Source organism: Crassostrea angulata, chromosome 9 (genome assembly GCF_025612915.1).
Source record: "Crassostrea angulata isolate pt1a10 chromosome 9, ASM2561291v2, whole genome shotgun sequence".
NCBI classification, from domain to species: domain Eukaryota; kingdom Metazoa; phylum Mollusca; class Bivalvia; order Ostreida; family Ostreidae; genus Magallana; species Magallana angulata.
In genome coordinates this window covers 19,767,499-19,783,222 of record NC_069119.1, presented here as the reverse complement: position 1 = coordinate 19,783,222, position 15,724 = coordinate 19,767,499, and the positions used below count along the sequence as shown (strand labels likewise).

Here is a 15,724-nt window from a genome sequence, read left to right as displayed (position 1 = left end):
ATATAAAAATACAGGGAAATACCCATATTGAAAACTTAGTATTTATGAATTTGTTTTCTCTAGTTGATAAAAGTTTTTTAGGTACTAAAGAAATGATATCTTAATATTCTAGGTAGATCGGTCTGATAATTAATTTGTTTACCACCGATCCTCCTTAATTTTCTTGAGAAGAAGAGCTTGTAAAATTTAAAATTAATGTTTTTTGGAATTTTCTTCATCTAACGATTCTATAAAGTTTATGGCAAATAAAATCATTTGTAAAATTTTTCATTGCTCTGTTCATACGAAGAGCATGTCCTTGGTTATTGAATTAACTGAGAGACAAAAACACCATATGCAGTGATGAACGTATATTGTTACATAAGTATTTTAAGAATTAACTTTAAGAAAAGTTGACTATTTTATATAATAATACAAGTCATCGTGTTTATCATCAAGTTTTGTTGCTAGGTTACCATCAATGTCCATTTCCAGTAAAATATAATATTATATTTTTAACAGATGACGCAGACTGTGGTATCTTTTATTTCAAGTTCACTGGGATATATCGAGTCGACGTAAGTATGGAAATAACAATTGTTAATTGATAATACGCCGTCGATACACCAGAATGTTGAGTTGAAGGCCATTATGAATGAATGTTTTCCTGCAGTTACATGTACCAGGCAAACTTTTGCCCTGTGAAAGTGTATAGTTACAGGTGTAGGTACAGGTAATACAATTGTTTCTTCATTGCTTATCTGAGGAAACAAATTATTGTAACTTGACAGGGGAGATGACCCGGGCCGGAAATCGTTTCCATTATCTTCATTCATATCTAAGGACAATTTAGTTTTTAAGACAAAAAAAATAAATATTGCCAAATAGTGCAGTAACAACAGAATTAATGAATACAAATGAATGCAGACTTAAAATCAAACGAAAAATTGTTATTATTATTATTATTCACAAATTCCTCCTCTGCCCATGTTGTACATGTCTTTCATTATTAAAATTTGTTAAAATAATATGGATTTAAAATATATTAATAAACAACAAAAATACTACAAATTAAATTCATTATTTGTTACAGAAAATAATATCAACTTTTGTATAATAAATATCGTGGATAATACATGTACATGTAAATTAACCACTGTGTGCATATAATAAAATTGCAATTCACTTGTGTTACATTGTAATATGAATTATTATCGTTAACTACGAAATGATCATTTGATGATCTCATTATGACAATTTGATTCAAGTTAATTTTCTATTTATCAATCCTCGACTATTGCATACTAAAATTCCTAATAATTTGGATAAGAATCATGCTACTGTCTATATATAAATGAAAACTCTTCATTAGGTGTTTGTTCCGACTTTGTTTCATTTGATGACATCATATAGCTTACGTCATTGGTCCGTAATATTACCAAAACGATAGTAAACGTAATCTTCTTATTAATCTGGTTATTATTTCGCTTGTAGGAAAAGCAGGACAAACAAACATGCCAAATCAAGTAAAAATCATACTGATTTTAAAGCTGACATGAATTCATAAATACGCATTATTCCCCTTTCTTCTCTGACAGCCGCCATATTAGTTGAAGATTTCTATTGTTCGGCTTCTCGCCTCACACCTGGTATAAAAGGCTGAGAGCACTTTCATGCTCCATTGCATACAGTATTTTATTCAAACGCGACGCTTCGCACATAGACTGCAGATACGCTTTCTGAAGAATAATGGCTGCCAGTGCAGAACGTCAAGTAAGTAATATCCAATGAAACACCAAATAAAAGAGATTGAAAAACACAAATGAAGTCCAAACATATAAATTTCCAGAAACAAAACACGATGACACGATACACCTGTGCAAGTCATGTGATACACGCAATACTCTAAATATAGAAAGAAAAGTAGAAAAATCCTATTCACGAAAGAGCTTCACTAGGGAGCAGTCATTATTTATAAAACATAGGTTCCGTTGCTTTTGTCTACAGTAACTTTTCTTTTGTAGAGGAAATTTACTGTATGTTGCCTTGGTCTTTTACTTTTTAACTAAAAGTGATAAATGATAAGTATAGTATAACTTTTATATATAAATATTATTTTTTTAGTTATAATAAAGAAAAAAATCAACATATAATATTTTGTAATAATTTTAAAAAATCATAATGCATGTAATTTATGAGAAATTTATTTATAAACATTGTTAATCTTTGGAGAATTTTAATTCTCAGGTAGTGTAGATTCAAGATTTTTCGAATTATATTCTCCTTGGACACAGTTGGGCCATAGTGAAAGGGGGGGGGGGGTGTAAATTTTTACAAAGGAATAAAAAAACTTCTCAAAGAAGAAAAAAATAATTTTCTTAAATCAACTCTGCCCAGGTAATTTTAGCATATCGGGTATATAACAGATTTGATCCCAGTTGTGGCTATTGTTGCTCAAGTAAACATGTAGCACCTGGAGTTCTCATATTATTTATTGATGTTTAATCATAAATATATTTGAATAGAAAACAATCACAAAAATAAAAAAGTTTGAATCACTTTCTATAAACTTTACTTTTATAAAATGAATTAATTAATTAATATGTCAATCATAGTATACAGTAATGGTTGTGAAATTAAAATAAATCATATATAATCATTTAATTCTCTTTAATGAAAAAACTTATAATCAATTAAAAAACAACCCAAAACCCACATTCATTTATTTGCAAGCATGTATGCTCATACACCCATTCACTCACAGAGATGATATCATAATATGCACTAAAAAATAATATTATATATCTTTGTATTCTCTTTTCTAATATGAGGTTAATGCCATTGTAAAATTTTTAATACAAATTATTTAGTTAACAAATTTAAATATTCTAAAGGAGTGAATTAAAATTAAGAGAAAAGTATTTGGAACTATATATTTAGTTTGAAATTATTACCTCACATGCTCATTTTTTCCACAAAATGAAATTTACAATCATATAAACAGAATCATTTTTACTTATTTATAGATATGTTGTGCATGTGAAAACCGGGGCAAGTGCAAGAGTTGTGAATGCCGTCGAAGAGGATGCAACAATTGTGCAAATCCTTCTTGTCAATTCAAGATTACAGCATCAACAAGCCGGGTAAATAACCAGTTCTTATGAGTTTTCAAAACAAATATGTTCATAATACAGAATGATAAATAATCAATTGATCCTCTGTTCTTTATTTCACAGTCCCGCATTCATCCCTATGCAGCAAACAGTTCAAGAAATCAGCCTCAAGGTGACCAAGGGACAAGCCGGAATCAAGATCTCCAAGTGGCTGCTATGCCTGCAAATAGAGCAGATGAAGAAGAAAGGGTTTCATTGACGGTAGGTAAATAAAATGAGGAAATGAAAATTTCTGATTCCATTTATTGTTATTTTGATCCAGATAGAAAATGAAAAGTAAATTATGAAAACTTTAAAACTGTGAAGATATTTTATGAAATATTAATCATTTATGCTTTTTTTTCCACAATGCAGGCTGTAGTCGACAGGATGTCCGAGGGAGAGTTACGCAGGTGCCTTAGAGCAGCTGCAATAGCAGAGCCTGAGGTCATGCGAAACTTTATCATAGGACAGCATAGAGTAGAACCTGTGATTGGTGATCCTGGTAGCTCCAATTCAAATGTTCCAGGATGTTCATGTGGAAAATGTATAGTATTTACTGATCCACGAATGAACATCTGCTGTGGACAACGTCCATGCATTACCTCAAAAACAGAATTTAAAAATCTGTGTTTGAGGCATGATGTGCTGGAAGTTGCTAACATTTTGAATTGGAGCTATCAGTTCAATCAGGAACCCAGCTTTAGGAACTCAACCTTCAGAAACCAAGCCTATAGGAATTTTATTCTTTGGCAGCATGGTCGCTTGGGAGCCAGGAGACGAGTGCCAGTCCCTTCCTGTGTGTGTAAGACAGTGAGGGACCGATTCCCGGAATCAAATGGACTATACAGAGGATACCATTCCGCAAACTCTGATTCAGAATAAAAAATTCATCAATTGTAATTACCTGTTTCTTTCTACTTTTCATGTCCCCCAATATCTTTCTTGAACCCGGATTCGATTTGCCAGCCAAATTCCGGGCAACTGCATCCAAAGCATCAGCTGTATTGCTTTGTTTGTATGTTGACAGGGATTTTCCATATGTTTCAAGCATACATGCTACCATGAGTTCTACAAATATGATGAAATTATGGAATTTGGCAATTGCTTTAATGACAAATTTAATTTATGGGTCAGGATTATTTCATGCACACTTTTTTTCCAATGAAAAGCATTCTGTCTCAAAGAAACATGCCACAGTACCTACTGACAAGTTTTTGAGGTTACAATGTATCTTTGGTGTCACTGGTAGAAGACTTGTAAATTAGCAGTCATTTTAAAATATCTAACCTGCAATATATGGAAAATTCTTTTGTTTCTTCCTTTCATAGGCTACCCATTGTTTAGTTCTTCTGGAAACCTGGCATTGGGCACTTACAATGCCATCCATTGTTGTCGCTGCTTCTCTGTCCTTATGATGGTTATGATCCAATACTGCCAGCATGTTTCTTATACAGTATGAGTCATAACTATATGAATTACGTTTCGGACAGTAGTGGAGTAGTGTGTGGCTAAAAAAATTTTCAATAGCCCAGGTCTGCTGGCAGTTGACATAGTATTCCATAGACCCACACCATTCTTTATTTGTTACTATCTTCCTATAAATAATGATTAGAAAATCAAGAATAAACATCATATTTGTAAGAAATGATTTAAAAAAAAACAAATAAACAATAGGTGTGTAATTTTTAAGATTGTTTAAATCATAGAAGAGAAACCTCCACTTTAAAAAAAATATAAACATGGATATATATATTTGTAGACCATCTCCAAAAAAAAGTAGTTGTTTCAATTATGAAATTCCCTTACGTCAACTCCTTGAATGCTGCTGAGTCTCTTTCCAACCAATGGTTTTCAACCATATTTGCAGTTTCTGGATGAAAACATCTAGTAACGAATAATATAACAAAGCATAACAAAACCAAAACAAATGCAGGTTAACATAACTAATGTACCAGCCTTCCCTTCACAATTTTATTACAGCTAGGAATTCTGGAAATATTAAAGGGTTATACCAGGTATATAAATTTATTATACTTTCATGTTAAATACTGAAATCTGATTGGTTAAGACACAGTTGACAATCCGTTCCATTACCCTTAGCGTAAAAATTAGCAACACACTTAGCAACGGGTACACAACGAATTGTTACATGCGCGTACATAATGTACAGTTCGGCGAAGAATTCACATCATTTCTATATAAAAGCAGTAAAAAATTCTGTTATATTAAGACATTCAGTTTAATAAAATAAATAGTGCCTGTTTGGGAGAATAACAGTTGAAATTGACACTGTGTCAATTTCAACTGTTACCCTCCCAAACAGGCACTATTTATATAATGCAATATATGATACTTCTAAAATTTGAAAGGTCATACCATATGAAAACTTTCATAGCTGTTAGAATTTTATATACCCCTATTTGATGCAATTTATATGTTTGAATGTTTAATTTAGTACAACTTTATGTCATTATGCTACATCTATAAATAAATAATATAATTTCACTTATAGGTGTAGAATAGTTGAGATTAAAAGTTTCATTCCATACATAGGTCTGTATAGAGCCATAAAGTATAGGTTTCATACCTGCCACCAGGCCAAACATGGTTGTTGTTTACGTGGTGAAGAATTCCAACCCATCTCTTTAGTAATCTATCTACTTTTCCATTACATGTATTGCAACACCACCAGAAATGGTTGACAATTGGCTTTATCCAGTAGAGTAACACCTTAAAAGCTGACTTCCTTGCAAGCTCAGCCAATGAAGAGGCTAACTTTTTAGATTTATGCCATACATCAAGGCTGTGCTTTAGGTGTTTGAATGGGTCTGTCTCTAAAATGACAAAAATACAAGTATGGATAGTGTTGAATCTGTATTATAAGTATATGTTATTTGTGATATACATGTAAATAAATTATATAATTACTCATCAGGGCAGTGATGGTTCTGCTGGCATCAGAAATTACTTCCCATATGACTAATGGTGAATGGTGTACCAGGTATTTCAAGCCCTTTTCCACCAAAATTTTTTCCATCCTTGGACTGTGTCTGTCCACTTCTCGTGAATCTCCAATTTCAAGATGAAGAATGGTGTGGGTCTTACTGTCCATAAAAACAGCAGTACTTTTATTTGCCGAGAAACCTAAGTTAAAAAAAATTACACAAAATTTAGTAACATATATTTTTCATGCTACCCTGAGATGACAACTTCCTTTTTTTCCAACCAAGGCATATACTCCCAACATTTGTTATGGAAATCAATTTAATATGCTAATTAATTGTTCTAATAAAAGCTTACTAAAATGTGATGTATAGCTGCATATTCCTTTAATTCAGTGGCCTAGCTATCCTAGCCATTCAGTTCAATCAACTAACAAATACACATACATTGAAAATATCAAAAAAATAATATTTAATTTAATGTGCATAAAGTAACATATAGCATAGTAAAAATGTATTAACATTAAACCATATACTCATATGTAAATAAACTTTTAAGTATCCTGCATTTATGTGAGAGAGAGAGAGAGAGAGAGAGAGAGAGATAGAGAGAGAGAGAGAAATTAATTTATATCAAAGTAGTTAAGAGGGCTGGGTGTTAGTGGCAATTTTAGGCTGTATTATTTTCCTAAGATGAAGATTTCTATATAAATTCATGGTAAATATAAAATAAAATTTTGAAATTTTAGAGCTGAAATATTTGCATGACGTTTTTTTCAATTACTAAATAATAGTTTATGTCCAAAAATATTAAGACTAAGTTTAAGTAGATTTGATGGTTTATTTGTTGACCTCCAAGCCTACTTAATCCCATATATATATATATATATATATATATATATATATATATATATATATATATATTTGGCAGGGGGATAAAAAATTAAAAAATACAAAGGGAAGAAAATACAGTACAATCTGCATAAGTTGGATAATATTAGCAAAAGGCTGATATGTTACTGAGACCACATGTGATGAACATATGAAAAATGTATTAATGTATGAAATCATACTTAAATTGTAATTTTCAATGAAGAATTGTAATTTTAATTGATAATGCATATGTTACTGATACCTGGACTATCATATCTCACATCAACTGCTATACTAAGGGGTATTCCTCCAAGAGATTGTCTGGCTTTATCAATGTGACTCAAAAAATAACTCTTGATGGCAGTCTAAATAAATAAATACAAAACTTTACTAGACAGTCTATGTATATTGTTATAATTATGTGGACTATTTTCTAACCATAATAATCCTAATCTATATTTAAATATGTTGTTAAAATTTAAGTCATTATGACTAAAATAAAAACTTACTGAGTATTGATGTTGCATGACATAGAAATGTCTGCCACTTCCAATTATCAAATTAATGAAACTTGCTCCCATTGCAAAGTTTTCCCATGACATACCTGCATGTAAAGACAACTTTGTGAATTGTTATGAATGTTTAATAAGAAGTTTTATATTCATTTGGTTTAAATTAAGGGTTACATGAGCAGTTAACTATATATTGCATACACTACAATGCAACCATGCAGACTCAATGTAACAGAAAGCAGACACATACCAAAGCAAGAGTCTGCTTTCTGTATCTGTTCAGAGTATACTTTGGGTCTGTGAAGGACACAGCAGTGACCCAAAGCAGACCCAGAGCAGACCCCAATTTTAAAAGCAGACCCTCAAAGCAGACCCTCAAATGAAAATAAGCAAATGTCTCTATGAATGTATTTGGAATATACAAGGAGCAGACTTACACCTGATGATAAGATAAAAGATGGGTCTGCCTCACACTTCATGGCAGTGCATAAAGTGGACCTAAGAGCTGAGCCCGAGTAACCCGAGCAGACTCAGCACAGATGCAAATTTTTTAAAAGCAGGTTTCAATCAGACCCAGGGTACTTGATTTTAATTTATAGATTAAAAAATTGCCTTGCAACATTTCTTATACTCACCAGACAAAAGGACCATGAGTTGAAGCATCATATTCACCACACTCCGAGCACCATAGAATGGTGTAGAAATCCATTTGCCTTCATGACCATTCTAATTAAGATTGTTAAACATTTTAAGTATTTGGTCAGGAACATTCAAGTATTACTTGCTATTTATATTGATACCTTTCTAGAATAGAAAAAATAACTATTTTTTTCTAAAGCTATTTATAATACATTTTTCATAAAAAGTCAGATGACACAACACTATCCTACACTTTTGACCAGAAACCAAATTATGCTTTGATCAACTCATTTATCAACATATTATGGTGTAAATTTGACAATATGATTGGATCTAAATGGGTAATTCCATTTCATATACATGTATCACAATATATAATATCAATCAATACAATAAAAACTTACTTTGCAGACAAACTTGAATTTGATTCCAGATGCAATTTTTTCACCTTCAGTAATACTTGATGGATCAACAGGTTCCTTACATTCCTTACAGCTACTTCTTTTCAAAAGATCTAGAATGGCCTTTTCTCCCACAACAAACTTCCTTTCTTTGAGATGTTGGTATTCCTCTGAATCATTCCTGCATACAAGATACATGCATTGCTTATACAAATGTAAATTGTGACTTTAATATTAAATTCAAATCTGGAGCATATTATTAATATTAAAAATATAATTACATTATTACTATCTTACATGTGTAAACAATTATGGATACCTGGGGTGTTACTTTATAGCAATAAACAACACATATATATATGATTGATTAATTAATATAATAGCTATTGCCTTTCTACATGCTCTTACTGAATATTACTCCAAATATTGGGATCAATGTCACTCTCAGCATTTGGTAATTCGTCTATTTCCACATCATCCTCTACAATATCTGCATGTTCATCATCTTCTCCAAATATGCCTCTGATTAAATTGTCCACCTCTTCCTCAGTCTGTTGGGAAATATTTAATCAAATAAAATAATCAGTGGTTGCCTTTTTTAAATGTTTTGATTATATATATATATATATATATATATATATATATATATATATATATATATATATATATATATATATATATATATATATATATATCAGGCTTGGGGCGAATTACATTGTAAAGTAATGCATTGCATTACCATTACTTTATGAATTTGGGCATTAAATTACCATTACCATTACTTGATTTTCTTGAAGTAATGCATTACATTACCATTACATGAGTAAAGTAATGCATTACCATTACCATTACTTTGTTTTAAAAAAGGAAAGCTAATAAAGAGTTTTTGCAAATGTTTCAAATATAAAACACTCTTTAACATATCTACAGGTTCATGTTCAGTATCAGGTTCAAATTCAATGACTGTACATACAAGAGTCATTCTTTATTTGCTCAATATATAATAATCTTGTGGCATTATGAACAACATATTACATAAGTAAAAAGACATTTGGCATGATACAATGTCAGATATGATATAGAGACACTGAATTCGTGCATAATAGAAACAATTTATGGAATAATGTCGCAGTTATTAAAAAGCTAAATATTTCCCCAGATAACAGAAATCTTTATAATTTTGGACACTTACCGTAATTGTATTTATTTATAGACAGAGGGTTTTTCACAGTTATATTTCTTAATATATTTTAATCGAATTCCTTTATGCTGAGGACACTTTAAGACAAAAGATTGCTGTTGCACTTTATGATCAAAGTTTCAAAGGTTTCATCTTTTAACTGCATGCATCCTATTAGTTTGAAAATCTTCCCAGCTATACTAAATAAACGTTATACAGGTGCAGTGGAAGCTGGGACTGAAAATTTGTTTGACAATCTTTATCTTAGGATAAATTAAGTGAAAAGATAGAAAAAATGCATGAATCTTGTATTTTCTGTCAGTCAAAACTAATGTACTTAATATACATGTACAACAGAGAGAGAGAGAGAGAGAGAGAGAGAGAGAGAGAGAAATTATTTTCAAATGTGTTATAATATTGGAAGTGATTTTGATTTGCAGTGGACAGTGCATTCATTTTGCCTTAAAAGTGCATGTCTGTCCCCTATTCTATTGGGACATGGCATGGGGAAGGGGATTGGGGTGTTTAGCACTTCTTATAACAATAGATTGTTTTGATACTTAGGTTATCCTGGGGGCATAGTGTGTTGTTGACACATCTTTATTGAAGTGCAAACTAATTGGAGTAAATTGTTTATTAAATGATTTAAAACTCTTAAAAACAACACTCATAAAAATGTTATGAAAGTACTGTGTTGTTATATCTAGTAATATAAACAATTAAAAAATGAAATTTTATTTTAAATTTTTATTTTAACTAAAACTTTTTTATTTCAAGAATTATTTCTTTCTTCTTTATAATAAAGTTAATCAAATTCAATTTCAGCTATTCATTTATTCATCACATTTTTTAAAGTGAACATGCATAAATAAGCATAGTAATGCAAAGTAATGCCAGCATTACACTAGATTTTTGAAAGTAATTCATTACATTACCATTACTTGTAATGCTAATTTTGTGGCATTACACATTACTAGCATTACTTTGAAAACATGTAATGCATTGCAATGCATTACCATTACATTTAGCATTACCCCAAGCCTGATATATATATATATATATAAAACAGTAAAATATGTAATAGCACATAAATACATGTGGAACTTTCAAATATGCATGAATGATATGTTATTTTCACAAAGTTTTGATGTTGTGTCATGTTTTCAAATCCAAGCAGTTGTTACAATATTACTTACCTCTGTATTACAGTGTTCTATATGGTCATGATCAAAATCCATTGGCAATTCTCCATTCCTCTCTTCATTCATTTCCATTGCAATGTCTGTTTTAATAACAAAAGTAAGATCTAGATACAAGAAATAATGAGAAAGTCTCTCTGTATATACCCCTTTATCTCTTTCTTTCTTTTTCTCTCTCTCATCGACATCAAAGCTTACATGTCTACTCTTTTGTTGATTATAATACGGTACTAAATTATTCTCTCTCTCTCTCTCTCTCTCTCTCTCTGAAACATCAATGCTTTTACATATATAATGTTATATTTTAGGCATTTGTCCAATATGTACTACATGTATTTTGTGGATTCATTCTTTTTCTCCTGTTCATCAAAGCTTACATGTCTTTTTTGGTTGAATCAATCTCTCTCTCTCTCTCTCTCTCTCTCTCTCTCTCTCTCTCTCTCTCATCAATTGTCGTGCATACATTATAACGCTTGCCTTGACAAATTGTAAACGTCAGAAACTGTTTATATGTCCCTTGCTTTGGTTAGGTTGTCTGTGTTTTATTTGCATAAAAATAATACACTCTCCCTCATCAACAAGAACTTTCACTTTCAACGTAAATATTGCACATGCGCAAGGCGTGTTGAAGTTGACATTGAAGAGAACGCATGGACTTTGGAAATTATTTCGTCTTTTGTAATGTTTTAGATAAAAACGACGCATGTTGTTACTTACTTGGATTTGTTTGCCTTTTACTGGATAGAGTCTCAGGTCCGAAGAGATATGTTGTCGATAAACGTTTTCCACTTTGAGGGACGGTTCGCGTATTCGATTAGACACTCGGCACGTGCAGCTGATTCGTGAACGAACACAGGTGTAAGATTGCTATTATAATACTCTTTCGTGTTTGATAAATCGTGAGAAAATTTGTGTTTTTTTATTGCGTATAACTTGTATATGCTGCACTCTTGTGTAGCACGGTATACGTATTGGTTCGTTCCGCGATATTGATACACCGGCAGATTTGACCTGAAAGCAACCAACCGTAACATTGTCGACTGGTTTATATACCCCTGTAGCAGCTGAGAAGCGATAGTCAAATAATATGGCGGCCGAATCCTTTTATGAATTCATGTCAGCTTTAAACATTAATCATACTGATGTTCAACATTATCCATACACATAGTTTCAGAAGGTTTGAATTTAAAATGATACTCAAATCAACAGTAAATTATTTGATTATGAAAGATATAATGAAAAATAAATTATACATATGTCAAATAATCAAAGAATTTGCAGTTTGGGGAAAAAAAATCTCAAAAATTAATTGAATTCAGTAAGTAACAACAAAAGTAACAACAAAAGCCCCAACGGGATTCGAACAGTCACTTCTGTGAGTTAGAAGAGACTCATGATTGAGGTATAAAGGGGTGGGGTAGGGGTGAAAAAGTTGTGTTATCAAGTTCCTGCTGAGGTAAACAGGGCTTGACGATCGTGGCCATTTTTCTGATTAATAAATATTTATTAGAAAGTAACAACAAAAGCCCCAACGGGATTCAAACTCCAGATGTACAAATCACAAACCCGACACTTTATCCACACGGCTATGGAGTAAGTTACAAATTGCTGTTGTTAAAATCCTTTTAAATTTCGTTTTGATCAGAGGTCAGCAATTTCGTTTTGATCAGAGGTCAGCAATTTAGTGATGTGTTATTTCACCTAAAAACTGGTTCACAGGTAGACGATTTTGAACTGTCCAACAATTATTCTTAATCTAGAGGTTACTAGACTTGTAAGGGACCACCCCACGTGCGTTCCCGCGCCCCAGACGACGGGAGAAGAAGTCCACAGTTCGCCGCCAAAAATCTTCCTGTGCCAAATTGCTTCCCTTTGGACTTCCGCCCCAGGCAATCACGGATCCTAACGAAAATAAAAAAAATCAATGTACATTTAATTATAATTACATAACGTGCATCTTACAAAGGTGATTAATATCACATGTACATGTTGTTCTATTCGATAAGGATGGAATATCTTATGATCATGTTTAAAGGGACATGGTCACGATTTTGGTCAAAAATTATTTCTTCAATTTTAATGTTTACAATGCTTAAGTAAGGCATTTTTAATAGGCAACCAAAATTTGAGTGTCATTTAATGAGTTATAAGCGAGTTACAGAGCTTACAATTCTTCTCTATGTAAACAAAGCATTTGTTTACATTTCGAATGTCGAAGTAAAAATTCCAGTTTTAGACCTAAAATAAATGTGTTAATCATTAGGAACTGTTTATTTATGCTTTAAATGAATAATAAGATAGACAAACCAGCTTTTAAAAAGAATTTTTACTGGTATATTGAACCTATGTAAACAAAAACAGGGCACGAGCCTTGTTTACATGACGAAGAATTGTGAGCCCTGTATCTTGCTTAAAACTCAACGACTGGCACCCAAATTTCATTTGATCATTAGAAATGCATTCCTAAAGCACTGCAATTAATAAAAACAAAAAAATAAAATTTGACCAAAATCGTGACCATGCTCCTTTAACCCCTGAAACGTTAATATTATTTTTTTTAAATTATAAACATCAAACAGGAGGCGTGTGTCAAGGCGATATAACATATATGTATTTACATTGAGTTTCGAGCATTCCTTTCATTTTAATTATTTAACAAAATTTATTAATTATTACGTACTTGACTGGTATGAATTTACATGTACGAACCTGACAATCCATGAAACGATGTCCGGAAACAGGGCGAGTATGGCGGGTCGATAAAGTGGCCGGTGTCCGGATACCTGAGGAGCTGGAACCGATGTGTGTGTTCCTTGGGGACCAGCTGTATGAAGCGTTCTGTGATGGCGGGGTTCAGACACCTGTCGTCGTCCCCAACAAAACACAGGACCGAAGCCGAACTCTCCCATACCTGTCAGCAAATAAAGTCATATTGTCATACCTGTCAGCAAATAAAGTCATATTGTCATATTGTACAGTCACTTCTGTGAGTTAGAAGAGACTCATGATTGAGGTAAAAAGGGGTGGGGTAGGGGTGAAAAAGTTGTGTTATCAAGTTCCTGCTGAGGTAAACAGGGCTTGACGATCGTGGCCATTTTTCTGATGAATAAATATTTATTTCATTGAAAAGAAGAGCGCTACATGTGTTAAGAAATAGAAATAATATTTAAATTCAAAGCTTAAATAATTGGAATTCTACTTTACTAAAAGATAGTTTATAGCTTAACTAATCAATAGAACATAGGTAATGATCACAGATTACAAAGCTCACCGAGACGAGACATCACCCTTATGAGACTTCACCTTTATGAGACCACCTTTATCATATTAAATGAAAATCATACTTTATGATCTTGGATATTCATGGATTCTGTTTTGACACATTATCGTATATCATCTGTTAAAAAATTGTATGATAATCATTATATGTTCATATGTTAATCAATACAATAATATAAAATTAAATATTGCATCCTATCATATTTACAACAAATATCATATTATAATAATAAAATAACACACCATAATAAACAATGATGAGATATGATATTGTAACGTATGATATGACATTGTATTGTGTTATACATTATTGTAGTGGATCACATAATACAATATCATAATATATAAAACAATATAATAGTATTATATAACAATATCATATTACATAATACATCATAACATTAAAACATATGACATTATATTGTATAATATAGTATGATATTGTATGATACTGTATCATTTTTAAAACATAATATGATATTGTATCATATGATACAATATAATTTGATACAACATTGTATCAATATCAAATGATACAAAATTGTTTGAAAAAGTAAAATATTATATAATACAATATTATATTATACATATTGTATCATATGATACAATAATATATTTTACAATATCATACAATACAATTTCATGTGATAATATATCATATTATAAACCAATATCATATTATAGAATATCGTATGATACGATATTATATAATATTACAGTATCATATTATACAATTTCATGTGATATAATTCTATATTACAGAAACTAATATCCTATTATACAATATCGTTTGATACAATATTATAGAATATACAAAATTGTATCATAGGATACAATATTATATTTTGCAATATCTTATGTAATAGTATCATGTGATAAAATAATAAATTAATAATACAATATATTAATAATATTATACAATATTGTATCATAATATACAATACTATACATTACGATATCATGATACAATATCATTACATAAAATATAAAAAAAAATGATACAATATCATATCGTATCATATAACTTTTTATAATATTACATATGATATTATATTGTATCATATAAAACAATATTGTTTCATCCCATACAATACTATATCATAGGAATCATGTTATATCATTTATCAAAAAACACATCTATCTATCGAGCAAGTTTGAGTGAGGTAGGAGATTTCTTTAGCATCCTTGATAATTGAGATCAGGCTCTGCATCTGAAGCAACCTCTGCGTTTCATTTATAATATAGTTAAATCAATTATGCAAGCTATCATCTATAAAACATGTGACCTGTTCCAAAAAAACTAAACCTCATCCAGCTTCCGAAACCTATGGCTCAGATTCAGCATTCAAGCCTGTCAGGTGCATCAGTATACATAAGATGCATCTCCATGCAAGTTTGGTGAAGTTCAGACCAGTAATAACGAAGATATAATCATCAGAGGGCACTAGCAATCAAAACCTTAACCTGCTACAGCATCCGCAACCTTTGGCTCAGATTCAACATCCATGCCTGTCAGGTGCATCTGTATCGTAAGACACACCATCCATTCAAGTTTGGTGAAGTTA

General features: G+C 31.3%; 3 protein-coding genes across 4 annotated transcripts in view; 1 reads left to right on the top strand and 2 right to left on the bottom strand.

Moving 5' to 3' along the window:
• Positions 1–502: 502 nt before the first annotated feature.
• Positions 503–15,724, bottom strand: part of LOC128163038 (acyl-coenzyme A thioesterase 1-like) — a 36,181-nt gene continuing 20,959 nt past the window's right edge. The window contains exons 8-10 of the mRNA XM_052826496.1: positions 13,590–13,791; positions 12,010–12,782; positions 503–1,529 (exon numbers count right to left, since the gene is read on the bottom strand). Of these exons, the coding sequence (XP_052682456.1) occupies positions 12,637–12,782; positions 13,590–13,791 (348 nt within the window). The 3' untranslated portion in view covers positions 503–1,529; positions 12,010–12,636. The remainder of the gene's footprint in view (positions 1,530–12,009; positions 12,783–13,589; positions 13,792–15,724) is intronic.
• On the top strand, positions 1,617–4,028 carry LOC128163041 (uncharacterized). Its single transcript, XM_052826500.1, has 4 exons — positions 1,617–1,752; positions 3,006–3,122; positions 3,216–3,353; positions 3,507–4,028. Exons 1-4 carry the CDS (start codon positions 1,729–1,731, stop codon positions 4,014–4,016), a joined length of 789 nt encoding a protein of 262 aa, XP_052682460.1. The 5' UTR covers positions 1,617–1,728; the 3' UTR covers positions 4,017–4,028.
• On the bottom strand, positions 3,176–12,002 carry LOC128163036 (uncharacterized). Of its 2 annotated transcripts, XM_052826495.1 has the most exons (13): positions 11,598–12,002; positions 10,878–10,963; positions 8,910–9,052; positions 8,505–8,682; positions 8,097–8,187; positions 7,459–7,553; positions 7,212–7,314; positions 6,063–6,278; positions 5,722–5,968; positions 4,941–5,018; positions 4,422–4,729; positions 4,039–4,202; positions 3,176–3,312 (listed from the first exon to the last, which is right to left on the bottom strand). In XM_052826495.1, the coding sequence occupies exons 2-13, from the start codon at positions 10,953–10,955 to the stop codon at positions 3,307–3,309; spliced, it is 1,707 nt and encodes a 568-aa protein (XP_052682455.1). In that variant the 5' UTR covers positions 10,956–10,963; positions 11,598–12,002; the 3' UTR covers positions 3,176–3,306. The 2 variants fall into 2 exon arrangements, with proteins under 2 accessions (XP_052682455.1, XP_052682454.1); XM_052826494.1 differs by having other exon boundaries at positions 10,878–12,002.